Raw genomic sequence first — 26,574 nt, 5'->3', positions numbered from 1 at the left:
ATGATGTTAAGTAGAAGGTGAGGTCACTTTGGAAATTTCTTTATCATAATTGCAGCAATTTTCCAACTAGAAAAGACCTCATCAGTCTTTCTCTACCAATGTACTATACCTAAAAAAGTCTGGCTTATGTTGGCTGTAAGATTTTTGATTTACCTCAACAGAAATCTCTTTTGAGAACAGTTTATTCAAAGTAGTTGATAGTGACAACATGCAGTAGCAGAATTGATAACAATGTGTTGAAATAGACAATGCTCATGTTTCTAAAGGGTATGAACTCTGACATGACCTTCCTGAAAGGCAGTGGGATTTAATCTATCAAGAACCTTAAAAATGCTTATACCCATTGACTTAGCACTCTTCCTTCTGGGAATTTATCCCCTGAAATCAGAGATATGCACAAAGATTTCTCCAGGAGCCTGCATAATTCATTGTGCTATTTTGTCACTATCCAATATTCATAGGTTGAGGAATCAAGGGGTGGAAATGGAAGTGGTGCCCTCACTATGATGCCTAGTAATCTACTACCAAAATTTTTACTTTCTGAGCCCATAACATTGCAGAAACAAGGAAAGGATTGTAATTTTATGTATATTTCTTCTTTTTTTTTTTTGTCCTGAATATGTTTGTTCATTTCAGTCACTCAGAGGTGTCTGATTTGCAACCCCATGGACTGCAGGATGCCAGGCTTCCCTGTCCATCACCAACTCCCGGAACTTATTTAGACTCATGTCCATCAAGTCAGTGATGCCATCCAACCATCTCATCCTCTGTTGTCCCCTTCTCCTCTCGCCTTCAATCTTTCCCAGCATCAGGGTCTTTTCCAATGAGTCAGTTCTTCACATCAGGTCACCAGAGTATTGGAGTTTTAGCTTCAGCATCAGTCCTTCCAATGAATATTCAGGACCGATTTTCTCTAGGATGGACTGGTTGGATCTCCTTGCAATCCAAGAGACTCTCAAGAGTCTTCCCCAACACCTCAGTTCAAAAGCATCAGTTCTTTGGCTCTCAGTTTTCTTCATAGTCCCACTCTCACATCCGTACATGAGTACTGGAAAAACTTTACCTTTAACTAGAATACGTTTGTGATGTGTATCAAATACCTTTGTTTCTTATCTTTTTATATAACATAAGACACATTAATGAAGTTAACTTTACATTGAAGTGTTTCACTTACAAGATATCAAAGTGAAGCATGGACATCACCCAAAGATTTTGTGTCCTCTTCTGGGGAAAGAGTTGGTGTATTTTTGGTTGAATGCGGGATAGTTATATTATGCTAGGCGAAAGTATGATTTTGTGATTGTTCTTATCTGAAGATTAAGTCTAACTTGAGCTAAGTATAGATTTTAAATTGACAAGGGGTGGACTGGGATTAGTTGTATGTGTCAACTTTGCTAGGCTGTTATTGTTGTTGTTTGTTGTTTAGTTGCTGGGTCGTGTCTGAGTCTTTTGAGACCCTGCAGACTGTAGCCTGCCAGGCTCCTCTGTCCATGGGATTTCCCAGGCAGGAATGCTGGAGTGAGTTGCCATTTCCTTCTCCAATCTAGGTGTTGTTGTGAAGGTATTTTGTAGATTAGATATGGCTGGCCAATATTCTACATAGTTTACAATACCATATTGTACAGTTGAAAGTTGCTAACCTGACCTGCCTCTTGAGAAACCTGTATGCAGGTCAGGAAGCAACAGTTAGAACTGGACATGGAACAACAGACTGGTTCCAAATAGGAAAAGGAGTACCTCAAGGCTGTGTATTGTCACCTTGCTTATTTAACTTATATGCAAAGTACATCAGGAGAGACGCTGGGCTGGAAGAAACACAAGCTGGAATCAAGATTGCCGGGAGAAATATCAATCACCTCAGATACGCAGATGATACCACCCTTATGGCAGAAAGTGAAGAACTAAAGAACCTCTTGATGAAAGTGAAAGAGGAGAGTGAAAAAGTTGGCTTAAAGCTCAACATTCAGAAAACGAAGATCATGGCAACCAGTGCCATCACTTCTTGGCAAATAGATGGGGAAACGGTGGAAAGGGCGGCTGACTTTATTTTTCTGGGCTCCAAAATCACTGCAGATGCTGATTGCAGCCATGAAATTAAAAAGTGCTTACTCTTGGAAGGAAAGTTATGACCAACCTAGACAGCATATTAAGAAAGCAGAGACATTACTTTGTCAACAAAGGTCTATCTAGTCAAGGGTATGGTTTTTCCAGTGGTCATGTATGGATGTGAGAGTTGAACCATAAAGAAAGCTGAGTGCTGAAGAATTGATGCTTTTGAACTGTGGTGTTGGAGAAGACTCTTGAGAGTCCCTTGGACTGCAAGGACATCCAACCACTCCATCCTAAAGGAGATCAGTCCTAGGTGTTTATTGGAAGGACTGATGTTGAAGCTGAAACTCCAATATCTTGGCCACCTGATGTGAAGAGCTGACTCATTGGAAAAGACCCTGATGCTGGGAAAGATTGAGGGCAGGAGGAGAAGGGGACGACAGAGGATGAGATGGTTGGATGGCATCATCGACTCAATGAACATGGATTTGGGTGGACTCCGGGAGTTGGTGATGGACAGGGAGGTCTGGTGTGCTGCAGTTCAGGGGGTGGCAAAGAGTTGGACACGACTGAGAGACTGAACTGAACTGAAAAGAATAAATCTTAAAAGTTCTTGCCACACATAAAGAAAAGTAACTACGTGAGGTGATGGATGTGTTAGTTAACCTTTTAACTTTAATGCAGTAATCTTTAAAAAAAACCCTGTCTTCCTCCTTTTTTTCCCTAACAGTTAACTCCAATCTGACCCTACAGTGTCAGATCCCGCAAGTTAAGGGTTCAGTCCCACAAACTGCCCTCAACTTCAGGTTCGAATGGCAAGTGGTAGGTCCCCAGGTTACTGAAAACTTCTGTTTCACTTGGATATAATCAGGGGGTTCCCATGACCTCCTCCCCTTTGGATTTATTTGCTAAAACAGCTCACAGAACTCAGGGAAACTCTTATATTTACAGGTTTATTATATAACAAAGGATATGATAAAGAAGACAGACAGCCAAATGAAGAGCTACATCAAGGTGGTCTGAGAGAGTCCTGAGCACAAGAGCTTCTGTCCCTGTGGAACTGGGGGTGTATCACCCTCCCAGTAGTACATGGATGTGTTCATTAACTTTGGAATTTCTTGAACACTATACAGTTGGGATCTGTATGGTTCAGTTCAGTTTAGTTCAGTTGCTCAGTCGTGTCCGACTCTTGCAACCCCATGAACCGCAACATGCCAGGCCTCACTGTCCATCACCAACTCCCAGAGTTTAACCAAACCATTACAACTTCAACCAGGCCCAGAAATAGTTGAAAAAATAGCAGAGGTCCTGGGTTCCGTTTCTCACTCATGGGTTGTCTACCTATGTGACTTGACTTTTTTGGCTTCAGTTTCCTATAAATGTATGAATTCAATGAGATGAGCTATCTTTATAATGGGCTTCCCAGGGACGCTAGTGGTAAAGAACCTATCTGCCAATGCAGGGGACATAAGAGACGTGGGTTCAATCCCTGGGTTGGGAAGATCCCCTGGAGGAGGGCATGGCAACCCACTCCAGTATTCTTGCCTGGAGAATCCTATGGACAGAGGAGCCTGGCAGGCTACAGTCCATAGAGTCACAGAACTGGACATGACTGAAGCAACTTAGCACACACGTGTATCTTTATAGTATTTTCCACCTTTAATAATCTATGACCCAGGATCAGAAAAATATTTCCACAGGGGTGAAATAATTACCATTCACATGCCTTGGGGACTTCTAACATTTTCACATCACCAGAGAGCAGTTGTTGAGCTGCCATCTGTGCCAGTTCATGCTCCTGTGTCTTTCAGGTCTCTTTTCTTTCTATGTTTTATTATGGTTTGTATGAATTAAAATTTCAAGTACAGAAAATGATTTCCTCCTGAGCCCTTTGCTAGCAAAGAGAATTAATTAGCTCCAACACATTAAGGGAAATGTGTTGTGACAACATCTGCTTTGTTTGTTCCAAAGAATTTCTGCAAGTAAACATGAAGAATTATTGTTACTAAGCATGTATAACACAATCCAATTTGTCCAGAGTATTAAAGTATTTTATAGCATTTCTTGTTATTTATTCTTCCTGGCAAGACCAAAACAAAGAGAAAGTAAGAAACAAGCAGGTCCTTTGTCCCCCCGACCATTGATGGGCTTCCTGTAGCACACTGCATGGTGATGGAATGGTTACCAGGGCTGACTTGGAGGTTTGGAAGTAAAGATAATGGGAATTATTTAGGTTTTTATTTAAAAATATAAAATAGTATAGTTTAGGGCTTCTTGGTGGCTCAGTGGTAGAGAATCCACCTGCCAATACAGGAGACACGGGTTCAACCCCTGATACGGTAAGGTTCCACATGCTACGGAGCAGCTACACCCGTGTGCCACAGCTATTGAGCCTGTGCTCTAGAGCCTGGGAGCCGCAGCCCCTGAAGCCCTAGAGCCTGTGCTCCACAAGAGAGGCCACTGCAGTGAGAAGCCCATGCACAGCAACTAGAGAGTAGCCCCCACTTGCTGCAACTAGAGAAAAGCCTGTGCAGCAATGAAGACCCCGCCCAGCCAAAAATAAATAATAAAAGTTTTTGAAAACAGTATGAAGGTGAAGGTGAAGTTGCTCAGTCGTGTCCGGCTCTTTGCGACCCCATGGACTATAGCCTACCAGGCTCCTCCGTCCAGGGGATTCTCCAGGCAAGAATACTGGAGTGGGTTGCCATTTCCTTCTCCAGGGGATCTTCCCAAGCCAGGGATCAAACCCAGGTCTCCCACGTTGGAGGCAGATGCTTTAACCTCTGAGCCACCAGGGAATACAGTCGTGTCTGACTCTTTGCAACTCTTTGCAAATAGTATAGTTTGAAATAATCTTTTAAAAGAACCATTTATGTGGACTCAGTGGGAGAGGGAGAGGGTGAGATGACTTGGGAGAATGGTATTGAAACATGTATAATATCATGTAAGAATTGAATTGCCAGTCTATGTCTGATGCAGGATATGGCACGCTTGGGGCTGGTACCCGGGGATGACCCAGAGAGATGTTGTGGGGAGGGGTGTGGGAGGGGGGTTCAGGTTTGGGAACTCATGTACACCCGTGGTGGATTCATGTCAATGTATGGCAAAACCAATACAGAATTGTAAAGTAAAATAAAAAAAATAAAAATAAATAAATAAAAGAACCATTTATGGATATATAAATACAGATACAGTTACATTAAAAAAAAGAATTAGAAAGTTACACATACATATATAAACAGTGGTTATCTGAAGGGTGGAATTATGGGTGATTTATATTGTGTGTCTTTTAAAAACATTTATTTATTTATTTGTTTCATTTTTAGCTGCATCGGGTCTTAGTTGCAGCACTCGGGACCTTTGCTGCATGATTTTGGATCTTCCCTCGTGGTGTACAGTTTTCTCTCTAGTTGAGGCTCCTGGGCTCAAGAGTTGCAGTGCTCGGGCTTAGCTGTCCTACAGAATGTGGATTCTTAACCACTGGACCACCAGGAAAGTCTCTTTTGTGTCCATCTTTTCCTTTCTTGCTTTCCAAGATTGCACTTTGAACACATTTTTTTAATTAGAAAAAAAAGCTATTTTAAATAAGTAAATAGATTTACTCAACATTCTGAAAGCAAGTTATTGCAGCATTACTCTCATCACAGTCTCTTCCCTGTACCTACTGTTGACATCACTATGAACATACCTAGAGGACTTTGAGAAACATACATTTGACTTACTCTTCATTCAGTCATTCAACATCTAGGGAATATATCAAATGTGGTAGATGCCTTCCCAGGCACTAGGGATGTGGTGGTAAATAAGGATGTCATTTGTTTGAGTAGCTCTCAAGCTAGCTGGAGAAACAGTCATATTGGGAGAGAAAACAGACCATTACAACACAATGTGATAAATTAGCCATACAGAGTTTCTGTGGGCGCACAGAGGAAAAGTATCTTAGCCAGATTGAGAGATGAGTAATGGTAGTAGGAGACTAGTCACAGAAAAGATGATGCTCAGGTCCAAGAAATTATTTACTAAGAATGAGTGATTCTGGGATTTCCCTAGTGGTCCAGTGGCTAAGACTCCACCCTCTCAATGTAGGGGGCTTGGGTTTGATCCCTGGGGAACTAGATCCCACATGCCACAATGAAAGATCCTGCATGGCACAACTAAGACCTAGCACACCCAAATAAATAAATATTTAAAAAGAAAAAGAATGAATGATTCTTATTAGATACTAGAATGAGTAGACAAACAAGGGATACATTAATACTGGAAGTTTCAAATTGCACTCATTCATTAATTTATCCATTTAGTCAATAATTATTTGTAGAGAGCTAGTACGTGCTAGGCACTAGAGATATAATGGTAGCAAAAATAACTATAGTTCTTGTTCTTGAGGAGCTTATCTTCTAGTAGGGGAGACAGACATTAATCAAATAATCATATAAATAAACATAAAATTCTAATTGTGTTAAGTGCTACAAAGAAGCATGTGGTGCTATGAAACTGAATAATTCAGAGGGGAAGGATTATAACTAGTCAAAGAGTCCAGGGAACACTTTTCTGAGGAAGTAATGTTTTAACTGAGATCCAAAGAATGACTATTACAATAGCAAATAGTCAAACAGATGAACTCCGTTCAGTTCAGTCACTCAGTCGTCTCTTTCTGACCCCAGGGACTGCAGCAGGCCAGGTTTCCCTGTCCATCACCAACTCCTGGAGCTTGCTCAAACTCATGTCCATCGAGTCAGTGATGCCATCCAACAATCTCATCCTCTGTCATCCCCTTCTCCTCCTGCCTTCAATCTTTCCATGAACTAAATAGAGGTAAAGCTGTGCCCAGGTCCTGGAGTAGGAGGGAGCATTTTGGTTAGGAAGAATTGAAAGAGGGCCCATATGGTATGAGATGTAGCTGGAGTCAAGTTAGGAACCAGATCATGCAAGGTCTTATAGGCCCGATTAAGGATTTTATCTTTATCCAAAGAACAAGAGAAAGACATTGAAGAAAGTTAACCTGGAGGTGAGAATGGGGATGACTTATTCAAATTTGCATTCAAAAAATCTGCAGAACGCAGAACAGAATAATAAAAGAGATAAGAGTGGATATTGGTAGTTCTTTTAGGAGACCTTCACAAATGGTTGGATCAATAAGTGACAGAGTTGGACTAGGGTAATGGAGAGATGTGAATTGACTCAAGATACTTATAAAATAATTAGGGCTTGGTGATGGAATAGATGTGTGAGTATGTGAGAGGGTATGAGAACTGGGAGAGGCAAAGGTGATTCCCAGTTTTTCACATATCTGAAGAGAATTTTTGTTTTGTTTGTAAAGCTGAAAGCAATGTGGTAAATTCAATGTCCTCTCGGGTTCATCTCAGCCTATGGCTACAGTTTTAAAAATTTTCCCCTTCCTGGCCTGATTGTCTCTTATAAATTACAGAAGAATCCAGGTGAAAGAATTCAGAATGTTTCTTTTTTCCTGGCTGTTCCACACAGCTTGCAGGATCTTAGTTCCCTGACCAGGGATCAAACCTGTGCCCCCTATAATGGAAGCACAGAGGCCTAACCACTGAAATGCCAGGGAATTCCCATAGAAAGTTTATTTCCTTATATTGAGGTATACTTACTTAAACTGCACAATCATTAAATCTACAGCTTGAAGAAATTTTATATATGTGTACACTAGTATAATCATCACCAAGATTAAGATATAGGTATTTCCAGCACACCAGAAATCTCCTTGGGTTCTCTTCCCAGCTAGTAACAACCAAGAATAATGACTATTTTGATTTCTATTACTGTGATGTAGGCTTCTAAGGTGGCGGTAGTCATAAAGAACCTGCCTGCCAGTGCAGGAGACACAGGACACTTGGGTTCAATCCCTGGGTAGGGAAGATCCGCTGGAGGAGGGCATGGCAACACACTCCAGTATTCTTGCAAAGAGTCAGGCACTACTAAAGCCACTTAGCACACATCCGTTACTGTAATACTGTGATATAATAAGAAATACATATATCTGGTTTCATCTCTGGTTCAGTAAGAGCTCTTAAAACTCTCGTAATTTACCAAGTGATAATGTTTAGAGAAGAAGCTTTTGTTATTCATAATAAGTCCTTTTCAACCACACTTGGGTTTATGTTAGTAAGGTGACTCAAGATGGGCCCCTAGGGCTTCCCTGGTAGCTCTGAGGTAAAGAATCCACCTGGAGATTCAAACAGGAGACACGGTTTGCTCCCTGTTCTGGAAGGATCTCACAGGCCTCAGAGCATAAGCCCGCGAGCCTGTGCTCAAGAGCCCAGGAGCCACAAGTACTGAGTCCATGTGCCTCAAATATGAAGTCTGCTTGCCCTAGAGCCCGTGCTCTGCAACAAAAGAAGCCACAGCAATGAGAAGCCTGTGTACCAAAGCTAAAAAGTAGCCCCTGCTCTCCACAATGAGAGAAAAGTCTGCACAGCAACGAAGACCTAGCACAGCCAAGAAGAAATAAAATTATTTTCTAAAAAAATTAAAGAAGGGCCCCTGGAGAACTTTAGGATGGGGGCTGTTTGCCAGAGAAATCAACCTTGTAATTAGAATGTTGAAACTTTCAATCCCAGTCTCCTAATTGTCAGGAAGGAGGGAGGGACTGGGGACTGAGTTAATTATCAAGGGCTAACAGTTTAATCAATCATGCCTACATAATGGGACCTCCATATAAACTGTAAACCATAGGGTCTGGAGAGCTTCCAAGTTGGTCAACATATTATCCACGTGCCATGAGGTGGAACACCCCCAACTCCATGGGGACAGAAGTTCCCATGCCTCAGGACCCTTCCAGATCTCATGTACCTCCTCATCTGTTTATTTGTATCCTTTTTAATATTCCTTATGTGTGCATGCTCAGTCATGTCCAAGCCTTTGTGACCCCATGGAGTGTAGCTTACCAGGCTCCTCTGTCAATGGAATTTTCCAGGCAAGGATATTGGAGACTAGGTTGCCATTTGCTCCTCCATGGAATCTTCCTGACTCTGGGATCAAACCCACAGCTCCTGCATTGGCAGGAAGATTTTTTACCACTGAGCCTCCTGGAGGTCCCTAATATCCCTTATAATAAACCAGTAATAGTGTTTATGTTCAGTGAACCATTATGGCAAACTATCAAACCTCAAGAAGTCATGGGAACCCTGTTAATCTATTTTACTATTGATTGAAATTTGAACTACTTTCAACTTTTATAATTAGGCATCTGGTCCCATCTTCATGGGAAATAGATGGGGAAACAGTAGAAAGTGTCAGACTTTATTTTTTTGGGCTCCAAAATCACTGAAGATGGTGATTGCAGCCATGAAATTAAAAGACGCTTACTCCTTGGAAGCAAAGTTATGACCAACCTAGATAGCATATTGAAAAGCAGAGACATTACTTTGCCAACAAAGGTCTGTCTAGTCAAGGCTATGGTTTTTCCAGTGGTCATGTATTGATGTGAGAGTTGGACTGTGAAGAAAGCTGAGCGCTAAAGAATTAATGCTTTTGAACTGTGTGGAGAAGACTCTTGAGAGCCCCTTGGACTGCAAGGAGATCCAACCAGTCCATTCTAAAGGAGATTAGCCCTGAGTGTTCTTTGGATGGAATGATGCTAAAGCTGAAACTCCAGTACTTTGGCCACCTCATGTGAAGAGTTGACTCATTGGAAAAGACTCTGATGGCTGGGAGGGATTGTGGGCAGGAGGAGAAGGGGACGACAGAGGATGAGATGGCTGGATGGCATCACTGACTTGATGGACGTGAGTTTGAGTGAACTTTGGGAGATGGTGATGGACAGGGAGGCCTGGCGTGCTGCGATTCATGGGGTCGCAAAGAGTCGGACATGACTGAGCGACTGAACTGAACTGACTGATGACTATTATGAATAGAGTTACTACAAATATTCTTGTAAATGACTTTTGGTAGACAAAAACACTCATTTCTATTTGGGTTTACAGCCAGAAGTAAACTGCTCCTACATGTGTTTAGCTTTGGTAGGTATGGTCATAGATTTTTTTTTCCAAATTGTACCAATTTACCACACCCACTAGCAATGTATGAGAGTCCCAGTTGTTTCTCACCATTACTTCATATTATCAGTCTTTTAGAAACAACTGTAAACTTTAAAACTTCCAAATGAAGTTTGGGAAGACCGAGACAAAAGAAGAGGGCAGCAGAGAATGAGTTGGTTGGATACCAATACCTATTCAATGAACATGAACTTGGGCAAACTCCAGGAGATAGTGAGAGACAGGGAGGTCCATGGGATCGCAAAGAGTTGGACACGACTTAGCGACTGAATAACAACCCACTTTCAAATAACTCTTCATTCTATTTTATTTCCACAGAAATGGTGAGCTCCACTGGAAGGTACATTCAGGGATAGCTCCTGGGATGTCAAGATGAACTGCACCAACCTGGAGGATGAGCCTATAGCCTATGACAGCAGCAGAGGAGACCAAGATCTAAGCGCAGCCCAATATGAGCCTAGAGATTCTCAAAGGAATTCCAGATTCTAGCCCAATGAGCTCCTGAGTCATCCAGGGCATTGTGAGGCAAGACAGAACTGGAACAACAGGCTCAAAAAAAGGAAGCTGACCCACTTCTGATCCACTTACTGTGTGTATGTCTCTGAAGGGCTAGACCTGACCAAGTAAGATGGAGCTGCCTTTCCCAAGGTGGAATTAGGAGTTAGTGACAGTGCTGACTTGGGATGGCGGAGGACACTGTCTCAATCTGGTCTTTGGTTCGGCTTGGAAAACAAACCCAGATCTCCTCCTAGGCAGAACTTCAGATGGGCCAACAGAGCTCCCTGGAGGTATGAGGCCTGAGGCCTGAAGCCTGAAGGGATCAGCAGGTAACTGGGCACTAACAGCCTGAGGCCTATCAGGAAGCTCTCTGCTTCCTCAAAGGATTTCTTTGCCTGAAAAAAGGTGGGGGCTGGCACTCACACCCCTACGGAATCTTCTGAAAATGGAAGCAAAGGTGATCCTGAAGAAGGCCCCTTGCCTGGTGACCAATATCAGCCCTTATTGAACTGAAAAGTCAAAAGCTCCTCTCTTCTCTGTGATTCAGATTTTCATCCTATCTGCCTTGATGGAGATACAACCTGGGCCCTGGGGGACAGGCAGGCAGTGGCAGTCCCCTGTTCATTCCAGTCCTCAGGACTGCGTGGGAGACCTAAGAAAAAAATTACGGTGGCACGCCTATTTCATACAGCACAAAAGACAGGGTGACCGGCAGGTCATGGGACTCTAAAGGGAGGCGAGGTCTCACGCAGCAGCTAAAGGAGACGTGACTTATGGGCGGTTGCGATTAGGGCAGCAGAGACGGTAAGGCGGAGGAGGCCAGTGGAGGCAGAAGACTGTGGAAAATGAAGCCTGAGAGCTCCCCAGGGGGTGTTGAGGGGTACCTGGGCTGATTGTGGCGAGCAGGGTAGGTTCTCTACAGTATGAAAGTCAGGTATGCTGGCAATGATTTCGAGTCAGACTCTACCTTGTGGGGTGGGGTGCAGTGTTAGTCTGACTCTTTGTGACCCTATGGACTGTAGCCCACCAGGCTCCTCTGTCCATGGAATTCTCCAGGCAAGAATACTGGAGTGGGTAGCCATTCCCTTCTCCAGGGGATCTTCCCGACGAAGGGATTGACCTGGGGCTCCTGTATTGCAATTAGATTCTTTACCGTCTGAGCTACCGGGGGTGGGAAGAGGAAGTAAACTCCTCCTCTCACAGAGTCCAGCCCTTGGCGCCAGGGTTTGGTTCACAGGTTCCGGAAAACGCACAGGGCTCAAGAGATATAACCAGTGGCGACTGCGGGGTAAAGGCGTGTTGGGAGGGAGTCCTTCCGCGAGCGAGGTTAAACATCCTCACTTCCGGGTACGTCCGGATGGGCGGGTGGGGCTCCGGTGTCGGCGGCCAAAACCCAGATTCCTTTGCCCCGAAGTCGCGAACCTCCAGCGGCAGTCCAACGGCAGTTGAAAAAGAGCGGGCAGCCGTGAGCAACAGCCGCGAACTCTACGGCCAGCCCTAAACCCCGCCCTTCTCTCCGGACTGCGTCTCCGTGGCGACGCGAAACGAACTGCGGTTGCGCGAGGGTGACGGAGCGCGGGCGAAACGGAGGGGGTGTTTTGGTTCCAGCCGCTCGCCGTCCTTTCAAGACTCGGTCGTCTACAAGCTTCGGGTTCCTGTCTCCCCTTCCCTTTCCCTTCCCTTTCCCTGCCCCGGTCCTCCCTCCCTCCTTCCCTTCTGCCTGCCTGCCTTTTTTATTTTCTATTGCCGCCCGGAGTCCGGGCCATTTTCCGGGCCGGGCGCACTAAGGTGCGCGGCCCCGGGCCCCAGTATATGACCCGCCGTCTAGCTCCCCCGCGATTCGCCCGCCCCATGTGGCTGCGGGGCCGCGGCGGCGCTGCCCACTATGGCCAGGAAAGCAGTTAGCAGGAAGCGGAAAGCGCCCGCCTTGCCGGGAGCTGGGAGCGACGCTCAGGACCCACAGGTGAGGGCCGAGACGCCTGGCCCCGGGTGATAAGGCCGAGGCACCCAGAGGATAGGGTTCGCACATTGGGAACCGGAATGAGGTCCAAGGTCTTGGCGGGGGGAGGGGTGATGTACGGAGGTGCGTAGAGCAGTGTTCTAGCCTATAGGATCAGGCCTGGGTCCTTAGGAGTTCTTTGGATAGCAGATAGGCCCGCAGGGGTCAGAAACTGAAGGGGAACTTGAAAATGAGGCATGTTCCGGGGAGATCTACAGGCGGGAATGGGGCTTGAGGAAAAAACAATCTGGGCTTCGGAGAAAGGGAAACCAGTCGAGGAGAATCGGGGACAAAACCTCGCCTAAGATATTGGGAGGGAGAGTGAAGTCTGTCTTTCTGTGGCCGGGGGACGGAGATGGTTGCGTCTCTCAGGAATGAGCCTCCCTATGGGTACTCAAGCCCCCTAGATAAACAGTTTCCAGATATCACCCTGTCCCGCTCTGAGTCTTGAGTCTCTTCAGACTCATATTTCCCGTTCCTGTCACCCTGTTGATGTTTGATTTTTCGAATTCTACAACTCCCAGGAGCGCGGACCTGGTGACAAGCAGACGGCCATTGCTAGGGCATCCCTGAAAGACCTGGGAGCCCAGCTGGGCTTCTTGGGCCGCACCTACCAGGCTCCGCGTAGAGTACAGGCTGAGAGGGAGAAGGGGGGCCATTAGAGATGCAGCCCAGGTCTGTATGGTAATCTCTGGGCCCTTCATTCCCTTCCCTATTAAGGATAGTTTTAAGGTTAAGGAATCCATCTGGAATGTGGGAGACCCTGGTTCGATTCCTGGGTCGGAAAGATACCCCTGGAGAAGAGATAGGCTACCCACTCCAGTATTCTTGGGCTTCCCTTGTGGTTCAGCTGGTAAAGAATCTGCCTTCAATGCGGGAGACCTGGGTTCGATCCCTGGGTTGGGAAGCTCCCCTGGAGAAGGGAAGGGCTGCCCACTCCAATATTCTGGCCTGGAGAATTCTATGAACTGTATATTCCATGGCATCGCAAAGAGTCCGACTGTACTGAGCCAAGTTTTACTTTCACTTTAAGGTACCTGAATCCTTCACTTTAAAAGGCCTTAAGAAACCTATTGTCCTCTTTTATTGTCTTGCTTTCATTCCTTTGTCTTCCAAGTCCTTTTTTCCCATGGGTATGACTATGAGCAGCATCTTTTCTGTGGCCTTCAAGATTGACTTTCCTGTTGCATTGAATTTGTAACTCTGTTCTATGTAAATCCTGCGAGATGAGTTCTATAATATGGGAGGATCCCCAATTCTGACAAAAGTTGGCAAAGCCTTGATTTCTCCTTTTGCTCTCCACAGTTTGGCTGGGATCACTCACTTCACAAAAGGAAGCGACTCCCCCCAGTGAAGAGATCCTTAGTGTACTACCTGAAGAACCGAGAAGTCAGGCTACAGAATGAAACGAGCTACTCCCGAGTGTTGCATGGGTATGCAGCACAGCAACTTCCCAGTCTCCTGAAGGAGAGAGAGTTTCACCTTGGGACCCTTAATAAAGTGTTTGCATCTCAGTGGCTGAACCATAGGCAAGTGGTGTGTGGCACAAAATGCAACACGGTGAGTGTCTGGGTGGGTATGAACTTTATCCTGGCTCTGGATACATGGCTCCGTGTGCCCTGGTATCTCTCACTCTGGTTTCCCCATCAGTTCTTTGGGGAAGAGACTGCCTTAGTCTCTGTTACGTCCCCTCTTACCTGTCCATGACTTCTTCTCTATTCCTTTTTCCACTTCCACATTTCTTTTCTGATAAATCTTCAGAGGAGTCTAGTCTGTATTATGGTTATGCCACTGCTTCTAGATTTTTTTTTTTTTCCTTCTTTTTATGTTGTTTTTTTTTTAAAGTCAGAGACCTCAAAGGAGAGGAAAGAATGATGGTCAGGGCATCATTCAGGATACAGGATAGTGAAAACCTTGGTGTTGTCTGCTAGCCTAAGGGCATATATAGATGTATTTAAACTCACACTTGGCTGAAGATAGTTCAGTCGCTCAGTGGTGTCTGACTCTTTGCAAACCCATGAACCGCAGCACACCAGGCCTCCCTGTCCATCACCAACTGCTAGAGTCTACCCAAATCCGTGTCCATTGAGTCAGTGATGCCATCCAACCATCTCATCCTCTGTTGTCCCGTTCTCCTTCTGCCCTCAATCTTTCCCAGCATCAGGGTCTTTTCAAATGAATCAGCTCTTCGCAGCAGGTGGCCAAAGTATTGGTGTTTCAGCTTCAACATCAGTCCTTCCAATGAACACCCAGGACTGATCTGCTTTAGGATAGAGTGGTTGGATGTCCTTGCAGTCCAAGGGACTCTCAAGAGTCTTCTCCAATACCACAGTTCAAAAGCATCAGTTGTTTGGCGCTCAGCTTTCTTTATAGTCCAACTCTCACATCCATACATGACTACAAACCATACCCTTGACTAGACAGACCTTTGTTGGCAAAGTAATGTCTCTGCTTTTTAATATGCTGTCTAGGTTGGTCATAACTTTCCTTCCGAGGAGTAAGCGTCTTTTAATTTCATGGCTGCAGTCACTATCTGCAGTAATTTTAGAGCCCAGAAAAATAAAGTTGGCCACTGTTTCCACTGTTTCCCCATCTATTTGCCATGAAGTGATGGGACCAGATGCCATGATCTTAGTTTTCTGAATGTTGAACTTTAAGCCAACTTTTTCACTCTCTTCTTTCACTTTCATCAAGAGGCTTTTTAGTTCCTCTTCACTTTATGCCATAAGGGTGGTATCATCTGCATATCTGAGGTTATTGATATTTCTCCCGGCAATCTTGATTCCAGCTGTTGCTTCCTCTAGCCCAGCGTTTCTCATGATGTACTCTGCATATAAGTTAAATAAGCAGGGTGACAATATACAGCCTTGAGGTACTCCTTTTCCTATTTGGAACCAGTCTGTTGTTCCATGTCCAGTTCTAACTGTTGTTTCCTGACTTGCATAGGAATAAGGCAAACACTTTATTTTAGGGGATAGAATCTAAAGATGTATTTTTTATTAGAAAGGGTAGGGAAGTATGTTTGGTGCTATAGTTCAGGAAATAAATGCTTGGTCTTTGCAAAGTGGCCTTCTGAAAAGGTTTCAGAAGCAAGAAAGTTGAATATGACATGAGTAGGAGAGTATTTTTTACATAGCATGATTTAGATAATTATTAGTGAATGAAGGGAAAATTTTATCAGTAAATTTATCCAGAACAATTAAAACCATGGATAAAATAAATCAATTCATGATTGGATATTGTGGATATTGATTGGGATAGAAGAGTACAAATAGCATGATGTCAGAGAAATAAAGACCCTGGTTCAGATGCCAATTTTCATACCAACATGTTCAGGCTTAGCTTTAAGAAGTTGTTTATCTTGTTTACCTCGAAGGTGTCTGGGTGAGGGGGGCCTGGGTGGGCTGCAGCTTCCTCTTGCTTACAGCCCGGACAGTGGCCTGGACTAAAGCCAACATCCTCAGCACCTTGTGCTAGAGCTCAGCCACCTCAGCCTCTTTCCATAGACATGGCCAGCACATTCGCAGGCGGATTCTTATGCACTATAGGACCAAGGAGGTATCCAAAGATTTACATATTAGTTTTAAGGAAGAGTACAGTACCATGGTGGTTGAGGCCAAGCTTTCATTTCCTCTTCTGTTGAAGGCTGCTTATTATAAAGAAGCCTTTCAAAACCAAATAGTGGTGGCAAGCTCCTGCAAAACTTCCTTTTCTTAGTCTCTCAGGCTACCATTCTTGTTTTAAGCGAACTGTCATCACTTGACACAGAGGAATTTAGAGGAATTCATTGGACACCCTACACAAACCATCATAGTGTTTTGTCCAGCAAATGTTGCTAATTGTAAACTGAATCATAGTCTTCTGTTTCTTGAATTTATTGACGACCTTTTGAAGGTGAGACTAACATTAAGTAGTAATTTAACCTACTCTTGATATGTTCCTCTTTCTGTCTTCCTGTTTCCTCATGACTTAAAGTATATTTCCTTCCTAGGTCCTTATGACTCAAAGTGGAAGCTTGTTTTCTTTTTGTAGTGTTTTTCTTTTCTTAGCTTTCAGAACCAAAATTGGGAATCAGAAACAGTGCTCTTGTCTGCATTTTGTAATATTTGGCAAATAATTCCTTCATCTGTGCCTTTGTTTTCCAGTCTGTAAAATGGGAGTGGTAACATCCAGTGCTGAGAATGTAGCTGTAAACATCTTCAGAAATATTTCAAGTTAGCAATATCTTATTCTTCAAAAGGAGTAGTCGGAATAATGAATCCAAAGCCTTTTCCCATGCTCTTAGCACTCCCTGGGACTTCCCTCAGTTTAAAAGGAAAATTACTTAAACAGTTAGAACTCTCTTTGGCTAACAGTTGAAAATTTTGGAGAGGGAGGAGATCATGTCTGATTCTTGGTAGTAAAGTTTTGATGTATTGAAATTTTACTGTCAATGAAATGATTTAAATGTAGGAAAAATATACCACAACTATTTATATTCTAAAATAATCTTTTAATATGTATCTGTGGGTTCGAAGCTGTTTCTCTCTTGGCTGCTGTTGGTATTTATGAGCTATGTGCACACAGGTCATTTGACACAGATCATTTCCAGACTAACTGACTTGGGGCTGTAGTATAGAAACATTCGCTGAGGCAGTGGGTCATCCTCTGTGAAAAAATTAGCAGAAGTATTGTAAATTATTCTGTAGCTTGATTCCTGCAGTGGGAATTTCCCTGTGCTGTAGGCTTACACTCAAACTAGAGGCAGTCCTTCAACCTCTCTGAATTCCCTGGGCCTAGTAATTACAGGAATTAGATGGCCAGCTTATGTTGTAGTGGTGATTGTTTATTTTTCCCACACCACACAGCTTGTGGGATCCTCGTTCCTTGACCAGGGATCAAACGTGTGCCCCCTACATTGGTAGTGTGGAGTCCTAACCACTGGACCACTGGAGAATTCCCACGTTGATGTCCTAATCATTAATGACGTTGTTCATTCACTAAGTTCTGTCTGACTCTGTGACCCCATGGACTGCAGCACGCCAGGCTTCCTGTCCTTCATCATCTCCTGGAGTTTGCTCCCACTCATGCCTATTGACTTAGTGATGTCCTCCAACTATCTCATCCTCTGTCGCGCCCTCTCTTTCTGCCCTCAGTCTTTCCCAGTATCAGGATCCTTTCCACTGAGTTGGCTCTTCACATCAGGTGGCCAAAGTATTGGAGCTTCAGCTTCAGCATCAATCCTTCCAATGAATATTCAGGGTTGATTTCCTTTAGGATTGAAACATTAGTACATTCATATTTTTACTAAATTATTTAAAGAAGAGGAGGTAGTCTAACCTTAACTGGAATATGGGTTGGGGAACCAGGATGGATAGGTATATTTTGCTGGTATAGTGTTACAGACTCAGGTTATGTGCAAACTATACAGAAAAGCTAAATAAGAGTAGCTTGCCAGGCACAAAAAAACATTTGAAGAGAAAATATTTAGTTTTGTGCTTTTAATTAGTTGAAGTTTGAGAGGGGGTAAAGATTGAAGTTGGTGGTTTAGGAGTCATCTATGTATAAGGGATTATTAAAACTGTTCTATTACCATGGAGAGAGTGTAGAGAGGTCTCTCTTGGGTTTTATAAACCTTCCCTAAAATTGCAAAAATGTCATTTTATATATATTTTCTGGGCATAATGTGGGGAGAGTGGTGTAGGGGAGCAGATTTTATTACATTTTCTTTATTTATTTGGCTGCACTGGGTCTTTGTTGCAGCACTTGGGATCTTTAGTTGTGGCATGTGGGATCTAGTTCCCTGACAGGGATCGAACCCAGGCCCCCTGCCTGCATTGGGAGCCCAGAGTCTTAGCCAATGGACTACCAGGGAAGTCCCTCACTACATTTTGAAAGGGTGTTGGGAGCCAGAAATGGGTAAGAACCATTGATATTGACAGAGAAGTTCAAACAGACCCTTGAAGAACACCTGTATTTATGGGGCAAGAAGAACTGCTATAGGGGGTGCAGGGAGGTCAGAGGAAAACCCAGAGTATACCGAAAACAAATCAAGAAAGTGGATATTTTGAGAGGGGTCAGTTCGGGAAGGATGGTGATAGGCAGAGTGATAAGGTATCCAGAGTTTGGGGAATTAATTTTAGACATGAACTCTTATTTCCCATTTTTTGACTATTGGAGACTCACTCACCTATAGTAGATAAATCGCTCTTTGCAGCTAGGGTGACCTCCACCATAGGGAACTATGGAGCCTCAGTAGAAGATGTTGGGGAAAGACTTAAGTAATAATAAACTGGATTTTCACAGGAAAATCTCCTATGAAATTATTTTCACCAAGACCCCAAAGCCTAACCCAGGCTAACTCCTGGTTGCCAGAGCTACTTTTATCTTTCTCACCATCTCCCAAGTCATGGTCAGAGATATACTGCTGACTTCACTGTTAGGCTTGGTGAATCATTATGATGCAGACAAAATGAACTTGGGCTGCAGTTTGCTGCCAGATAAGACGAAGAAGGACCTTGCAGAAGCCTAATTTGGGGGTGGAGTGGAATGGTAGTTACCAGAGTTAAGAAGACAGCTAAACTTTTTTGTCCTTGAGTTGACATATTCATATTCCTAAAATCATAAAAGCAGAATATGAAACTCAATTTGAGATACATGGAAACAAAGGAAAAATGTGGGAGTTTTGTCCTGACCAGATTTTTTTTATTCATTCCTCCTTGTCTCACTATTTTATTTTCCCAAAGGGATTACCTTTAAAAAATGCTTTAAAATGCTTGCAGAATTCCTTGGGTTCAGCCAGATGTACATCTCAGGTTAACAGCATTCTTATCTGTATGATCTGCCTGTATTTTGTAGTTAAGATATTAACCTGCTAACTAGGTTTTAGTGTTTTAAATGGCATATGGTTATTCTTTGTCTAGTAAAACATGTTCACAGTTATCCCAGAATTAGTCTTCATTTTATTTTAGAATATTTGACTCTTTTGAGAGGAAGATTTTAGATGTGAAAGCCATAGAATTGCTATCTCGGCACGTTCATTCTGCTGGGGCACGTGTGCAGAAGTGTATCTAGATTGAAAATCATCGTGGAAATGCTTCCAAAAGTCTGAAGTTCTATGTCAAGTTAATTTATGTTATAAGGCTTTAGGAAGAGGAGCACTAGAAATAAGTTTATGCCTATTATATGTGATGGTGTTAGAGTTGGCAGCTCCTTTCTGACTTGTCTTCATCTTGAGAAGACCTTGCTTGGCTTAACACAGGTATGAGCTCCAGAAACCCTAGCATATTGCAGGCTTTGGTCACCCTCTGTATGTGAGAGAATTAATGGTCAAGAGTGGTAGGGCCTGACCCATGCACTGGAGAGGCAAGACTATACAATGGACAAAAGATAGTCTTCAATGAAAATTGATGCTGGGAAAACTGGGCAGCTACATGTAAAAGAATGAAATTAGAACATTTTCTTATATACAAAAATAAACTCAGAATGGATTAAAGGCCTATGTTTAAGACTGGAAACTGTGATAAAACACCTAGAAGAAAACATAGGCAGAAAACTGACATAAGGACTTCCCTGGTGGCCCAGTGGCTGAGACTACACTCTTAATGCAGGGGGCCTGGGTTCAATCCCTTGTCAGGGAACTAGATCCCACATGCCACAACTAAGAGTTTGCACGCTGTAACTAAAGATCCCGCATGCCACAGCAAAGATCAAAGACCCTGTGTTCCACAGCTAAGACCCAGCACAGCCAAAAAATAAATATTAAAAAGAAAACTGACATAAATCACAGTAGTATTTTTTTAATATATTGCCTAAGGGAAAAGAAAAAGAGCATAATAAGCAAATGGGACCTAATTAAACTTTAAAGCTTTTCTACAGCAAAAGAAACCAGCCACAAAATGAGAAGACAACCTACTAAATGCAAGAAAATGTTTGTAAATGATATAAACAATAAAGGGTTAGTACCCCAAATGTGTAAACAGCTTATACAACTCAGTATCAAAAGAACAAACAACCAATTAAACATTGGGCAGATAGACATTTTTCCAAGAAGAAATACAGGGACTTCCCTGCTGGTCCAGTGGTTAAGAATCCACCTCACAGTGCAAGGGACACTGGTTTGATCCCGTGGCCTGGGAAGATCCTACATGCCTCAGAGCAGCTAAGCCAGTGTGCCACGGTTACTGAAGCCCGTGTGCTTAGAGCCATGTGCTCTGCAGCAAGAATAGCCACCGTGATGAGAAGCCCGAGCACAGCAACAAAGAGTAGCCCCCATTCACCACAAGAGAAAGCCAGCTAGGGGCAACAAAGGCCCACCACAGCCGAAAACTAAAAATAAATCTTTAAAAAACAAGATATACCAGATGGCCAAGAAACACGTGAAAACATGCCCAGCATTTTTAGTTACAAGAAACATGCAAATCAAAATCATGAGATATCACTCACACCTGTAAGAATGGCTATTATCAAAAGACCACAAATAACAAGTGTTGGTAAGGATGTAGAAAAAAGAGAACCCTTGTATGCTGTGCATAGGAATGTAAATTAGTACAGCCACTACGGAAAACAGCATGGAGGTTCCTTGCAAACTGAGGATAGAATGGTTGTAAGATCCCAGCAATTATGGATCATAATTTGGATTTCTGACCAAAAAAAAGTAAAAGTAAAAACCCTAATTCAAAAAGAAACAAGCACTAGTGTTCATAGCAGCATTATTTACAGTTGCCAAGATATGGAAGCAACTTAAGTTTCTTATCAACTGATAAATAAAGATGTGAGGGACTTCCCTGGTGGTCCAGTGGCTAAAGCCACCACATGCCCAGTGCAGGGGGCCCGGGTTTGAGCCCTGGTTGGGGAACTATATCCCACATGCTGCAACTAAGATCAAAGATCCTAAGTGCTGCAACTAAGACCCACCACAGCCAAATAAATAAAAATTTAAAAAAAGATGTGAGATAAAAGCACACACCCATACATATATACGTGTGTGTATGCTCACTCACTAAGTCATGTCCAACTCTTTGAGACCTCATAAACTGTAGCCTTCCAGACTCCTCTGTCCAGGGGATTCTCCAGGCAAGAATACTGGAGTGGGTTGCCATTTCCTCCTCGGGGGAATCTTCCCGACCCAAGGATCAAACCCAGGTCTCCTGCGTCTCCTGTTTCGGCAGGGGGATTCTTTACCACTTAGCCACCTGGGAAGCCCATATACACACACACACATACACACACAATGATGGAATACTACTCAGTCATAAAAAATGAAAACTCACCGTTTGCAACAACGTGGGTGGACCTGGAGGGTATTATGCTTAGTGTAATAAGTCAGAGAAGAATACACTATATGTTATCACTTACATGTGAAATCTTAAAAATTAAAGTATGTGCAGAACAGAAACAGATTCTCAGATATCAAGAATAAACAAGTAGTTACCAATGGGTAGAGGGAAGAGAGGGGAAGGGAAAGATAAAAGTAGGGGATTAAAAAGTACAAACAAAAGAAAAAGAAGTACAAACTACTATGTGTAAAATAAACTACAACACAGGGTATATAGCCAATATTTTATAATAACTTTAAATGGGAGTATAAGCCATAAAAATTTTGAATCACAGTGGTGTATACCTGAAACAAATATAAATTAGCTATGCTGCTGCTACTGCTAAGTCGCTTCAGTCGTGTCTGACTCTGTGCGACCCCATAGACGGCAGCCCACCAGGCTCCCCCATCCCTGTTATTCTCCAGGCAAGAATACTGGAGTGGGTTGCCATTTCCTTCTCCAATGCGTGAAAGTGAAGTCGTTCAGTCGTGTCCGACTCTTAGCAACCCTATGGACTGCAGCCCACCGGGCTCCTCTGCCCATGGGATTTTCCAGGCAAAAGTACTGGAGTGGGTTGCCATTGTCTTCTCCATGAAATACTTCAGTAAAAATTTTTAAAAAAAGATGAGGGCCTGAACAGCAATCGTATGGAAGGATTCAAGAATTTTAGGGCAGCTTTTCGTAACCAGAATATTGATAAGTGTTTTGGTGGTTTCTTCCTTCTCTGGGACTTTGCCTCCTGTTGCTGGGTGTTTCCCATTCTTGGCTTCTGCTCCATAGATGACAGCAACCCTGGATCTTGGACCCTCAGTTACTGTGACAGGCCACATGCACAAGTGTACATAGGCAGACATGCATTTTTAGGCATTGTGCCCTCAGTTGACAACCACCTCAGAGCTTGAGGTATGCTCTTTATTTCATAAATAGTCTGTTGGAAGCTTGGGATGTTGGAGAATGAACATAGGGGTACCATGTTGACTCTTGCCCTCCAGGCTGTATTTTCTGATTTGATCCTTGATAGGTATTACAATCAGAGAAAACTGTCTTTACTTCTTGTCAAGCGGACATATAGGCATTTTTTTCTATTGGACTGTGAGTGGTACCTGGATCTGGTTCAAGATGAGAATCAGAGGAATGAGCTTTCCCTGGTATTATCTAGGAGTGTTGCTCTCCAGCTTGACCTTAAGCAAGATTCTTCATGTGTTTCCTGGTCTAGGAGATAAATGGAAGAAACTAACCCAAAAGTGGCAACTGGGTTCAACCCAGAATTATGGTTAGACTGCAGCTTCTGGTTTCTTAAACTGATTCCACTTGAATGGCCTTACAGGCCTTCAGATCCTTAGAGGCCACCAGTCCCTCTTATATGTTAAGTGGGGATGTTTTCATCAGGACAGTTTTTGAATGTGAGAAGAAATAGGATAATGTTTCTCCATTTCATTGGCTAGAATGTAGTAGGACAATTTTATGGTTTGTGTGTACTTTTACTAAATTTATAAACATTTATTGATTTTCTCCCAAAGATAGCAGAACGCTACTTTGTGTGGGATTGGAGAAGCCTCAGCAATGAGAAGTCCATGCACTGCCATGAAGAGCAACCACCACTTGCTGCAGCTAGACAAACCCTGCTTGCAGCAACAAAGACCCAGCACAGCCAAAAAAAAATCTGTTCAGCAGATTACAGTTAGATGTAATCACTTTGAGGAAGCACTTGATAAATAATTATTTTCTTTATATGCCTGTTACTGGTCTCAACAGCTACTGGTCTCAATAGCTATGGACAAAGTGAATGACAACATAGATGCCTCACTAGAAGTGTCAGCCAGGACTGCTCCAAGAAGGAAGTCATTCCTAGATAGGATATTCAGAGGGGATTTCCTGGAGGAGGAAGAGGCTTCTGCAGTGGAAAGGAAGCAGGGATGTCCATTTTATAGCAGAGTCCGGAACACACACAGAGTGTGGAGGGACCCTAGATAGACTCATTTGGCTGATGCTGGGCAGAAACAAGAGACAGTAGTTCAAGTCACTGGGGGGTTTGGTTGACGAGACTAACTGAATCTCCTTTGGATAACATTTTTCCTTTTTCCTAGACTCATGTGTAGTCTTTAATAATGAATAATCCTGTTAATCACCTTTCTCATCTGGAGAATTGAGTCACATGCTTCGCAGCATGGCCTTAGTGAATTTATGGCCTGTTCTGGCAGTCCTGGAGGCTTGGAAGATGGGAAAACCCAGGTTACTGAGAGTGAAGGTTTGCTAACTTCCTGAGGAAAGTTAATAAGACAGTCTAGTTACTTCATTTGGTTCCTGTTTTCCTTGGACTTTTCCTTCAGTCTTCCTTTGCAAGTCCATATTCTTCTAAATTGATGTGTATTTGATTTCTTTCTGATCGCGTAGGCCTTTGTTATCTGTATCATAGTCACTTCAGGTATGTGTTTAAAATGCAAGTTTGCTGGTGCTGACTAATTCAGGATTTTTCCTTCATTGAAACCTAGAAATTGGAATTTTAAACAAACTTATAGGCAGTGTTTATATGAATCACTGGCTTAGACTTGATGCTATATAGCAGTAATATATATATATATATTTGTCATCTTTTTAAATCTGGACCACTTGTTTGAATCTTCCTTGTATTTTTTAAACCACACTCAGGGCACAGATGAGACATCATGTTTAATGGATCTGGAAGAATTTTCTTGTAGGCATCTTGGTTAATATCTGTTTAGTAGGACTTGCCTGGTCCAGTGGTTGAGAATCCATCTGCCAGTGCAGAGGACATGGGTTCTATCCCTGGTCTAGAAAGACCCCACATGCCACGGGGCAGCTAAGCCCATGCACCAAAACTGCTGAGCCTGAGAGCCACAATAAAGAGAAGCCTCAGCAATGAGAAGTCCATGCACTGCAATGAAGAGCAGCCACCACTTGCTGCAACTAGACAAACCCCACTTGCAGCAACAAAGACCCAGCGCAGCCAAAAAAAAAATCTGTTCAGCAACCAGTTAGATGTAATCACTTTGAGGAAGCCCTTGATAAATAATTATTTTCTTTATATGCCTGTTACTGGTCTCAACAGACAAAGCAAGAAATTCTTTTTTATTTTTATATTTTGACCTCACCATGAAGCTTGACCAAGGATTGAACCTGCACCCTACTGCATTGAAAGTGCAAAGTCTTAACTACTGCACCACCAAGGGAAGTCCCTGCCTGTTGTTTTTTTAGGTCAAATCTTAACTTAGGTCATTAGTTCCAATTTCTTAGTCTCTCTACTGGAAGAGTTAGAGTAAACTTCAGTCAGGGGCTTCCCTGGTGGCTCAGAGGTTAAAGTGTCTGCCCACAATGCAGGAGACCTGGGTTCGATCCCTGGGTTGGGAAGATTCCCCTAGAGAAGGAAATGGCAACCCACTCCAGTATTCTTGCCTGGAGAATCCCATGGACGGAGGAACCTGATGGGCTACAGTCCACGGGGTCGCAAAGAGTCGGACACGACTGAGTGCCTTCACTTTCACTTTCACTTCACTATGAATAAGGTTCAGTCATTCTGTATTGTATATTTGGATTCAGAGATTCATGAGTTGAATCTAGGCTCCATTTCTTATTTATTTGGCTGCACCAGGTCTTGGCTACGGCAGTCAGGATCTTTGATCTTCCTTTTGGGATTTTAGTTGCAGGATGTGGAATCTAGTTCTCTGACCAGGGATCAAACTTGGACCCCCTGAATTGGGAGCATGGATACTTAGCCACTGGACCACCAGGGAAGTCCTGGGCTCCATTTCTTATTAGCTTTGTACCCTTGAACAAATATCTTCTCCTAAACCTTTCTTTCACCTTTAAAATAAATGGAACAAGTAGTATCTGCCTACCAGAGTCATGAAGAAAATTAAATAAGAGGTCGGTTAGCGAAGTGCCTAGAATATATGCTTAGTAAATTGTTGATGTGATTAATGGCAGTGGTGGAGGAGGATGTGGTAGCAGTAGTTTGATGGTTCTACTCTTTAGGTGTATTTCTGGCCAGATTCATGTACACCAAAGATAAGAAGCTGGCATTTTTCTACCCTGTGAATGACCTGTTTTTTGTATGTTAGTCTTATCCCAAATAGCTTAAGCATTTAAAAATTACTCATGTAGATATTATTTATATGAGAAAATATAATTAAGAAATTATATTTAATTTCATCATGAAAAGGATTCAGATAAGAGATATTTTCTGTATACAAATTAAAGTGTTACCTAATTCTGATAAGAATACAACGGAATAGATAATACATTTATAATGCCACTAAAACCCTTTTTTGAAAGTAATTTAACATATGTTTCAAAGACCTAGGATATATTATTTGTTGAATGAAAAGCCTAAAATATTATGCCCTTTGACCTAATCATAACAGAATAATTATTGGAAGCTATTTTTTTTTTTTTTGGAAGCTATTTTTAATCAAAATGCTAATGATAGAATACTTAAGTAATTTATGGTAAATCAAATCTGTGTGATATTATGGAGCCATTGACATGATTGTGAAGACTGTAATAACATGCAGAGCTTTTGATACGTTAAAAGGTACAGAATTCTCTCTCCTGATTATAGCTATGCACATTATACACGCATGTGGTTAATAACTGAATAGGCACTTGACAAATGAAAAACAGAGAACAGACTTGACAAGAGATACTATTCTGAACAATATTTCCCTGCATTTTTAAATTTCCAGTATTGTAG

At 42.8% G+C, this 26,574-nt stretch overlaps 1 protein-coding gene across 1 annotated transcript in view; it reads left to right on the top strand.

Annotated features, from left to right (window-relative positions):
- Positions 1-11,959: 11,959 nt before the first annotated feature.
- The window catches only part of LOC120866330 (DDB1- and CUL4-associated factor 12), a 35,879-nt gene continuing 21,264 nt past the window's right edge, over positions 11,960-26,574 (top strand). Inside the window, exons 1-2 of the mRNA XM_040243997.1 lie at positions 11,960-12,531; positions 13,873-14,127. Of these exons, the coding sequence (XP_040099931.1) occupies positions 12,454-12,531; positions 13,873-14,127 (333 nt within the window). The 5' untranslated portion in view covers positions 11,960-12,453. The remainder of the gene's footprint in view (positions 12,532-13,872; positions 14,128-26,574) is intronic.

The sequence above is a fragment of the Oryx dammah genome, unplaced genomic scaffold (genome assembly GCF_014754425.2).
Source record: "Oryx dammah isolate SB20612 unplaced genomic scaffold, SCBI_Odam_1.1 HiC_scaffold_1, whole genome shotgun sequence".
Lineage (NCBI taxonomy): Eukaryota > Metazoa > Chordata > Mammalia > Artiodactyla > Bovidae > Oryx > Oryx dammah.
This window is presented reverse-complemented; position numbering and strand designations above follow the sequence as displayed.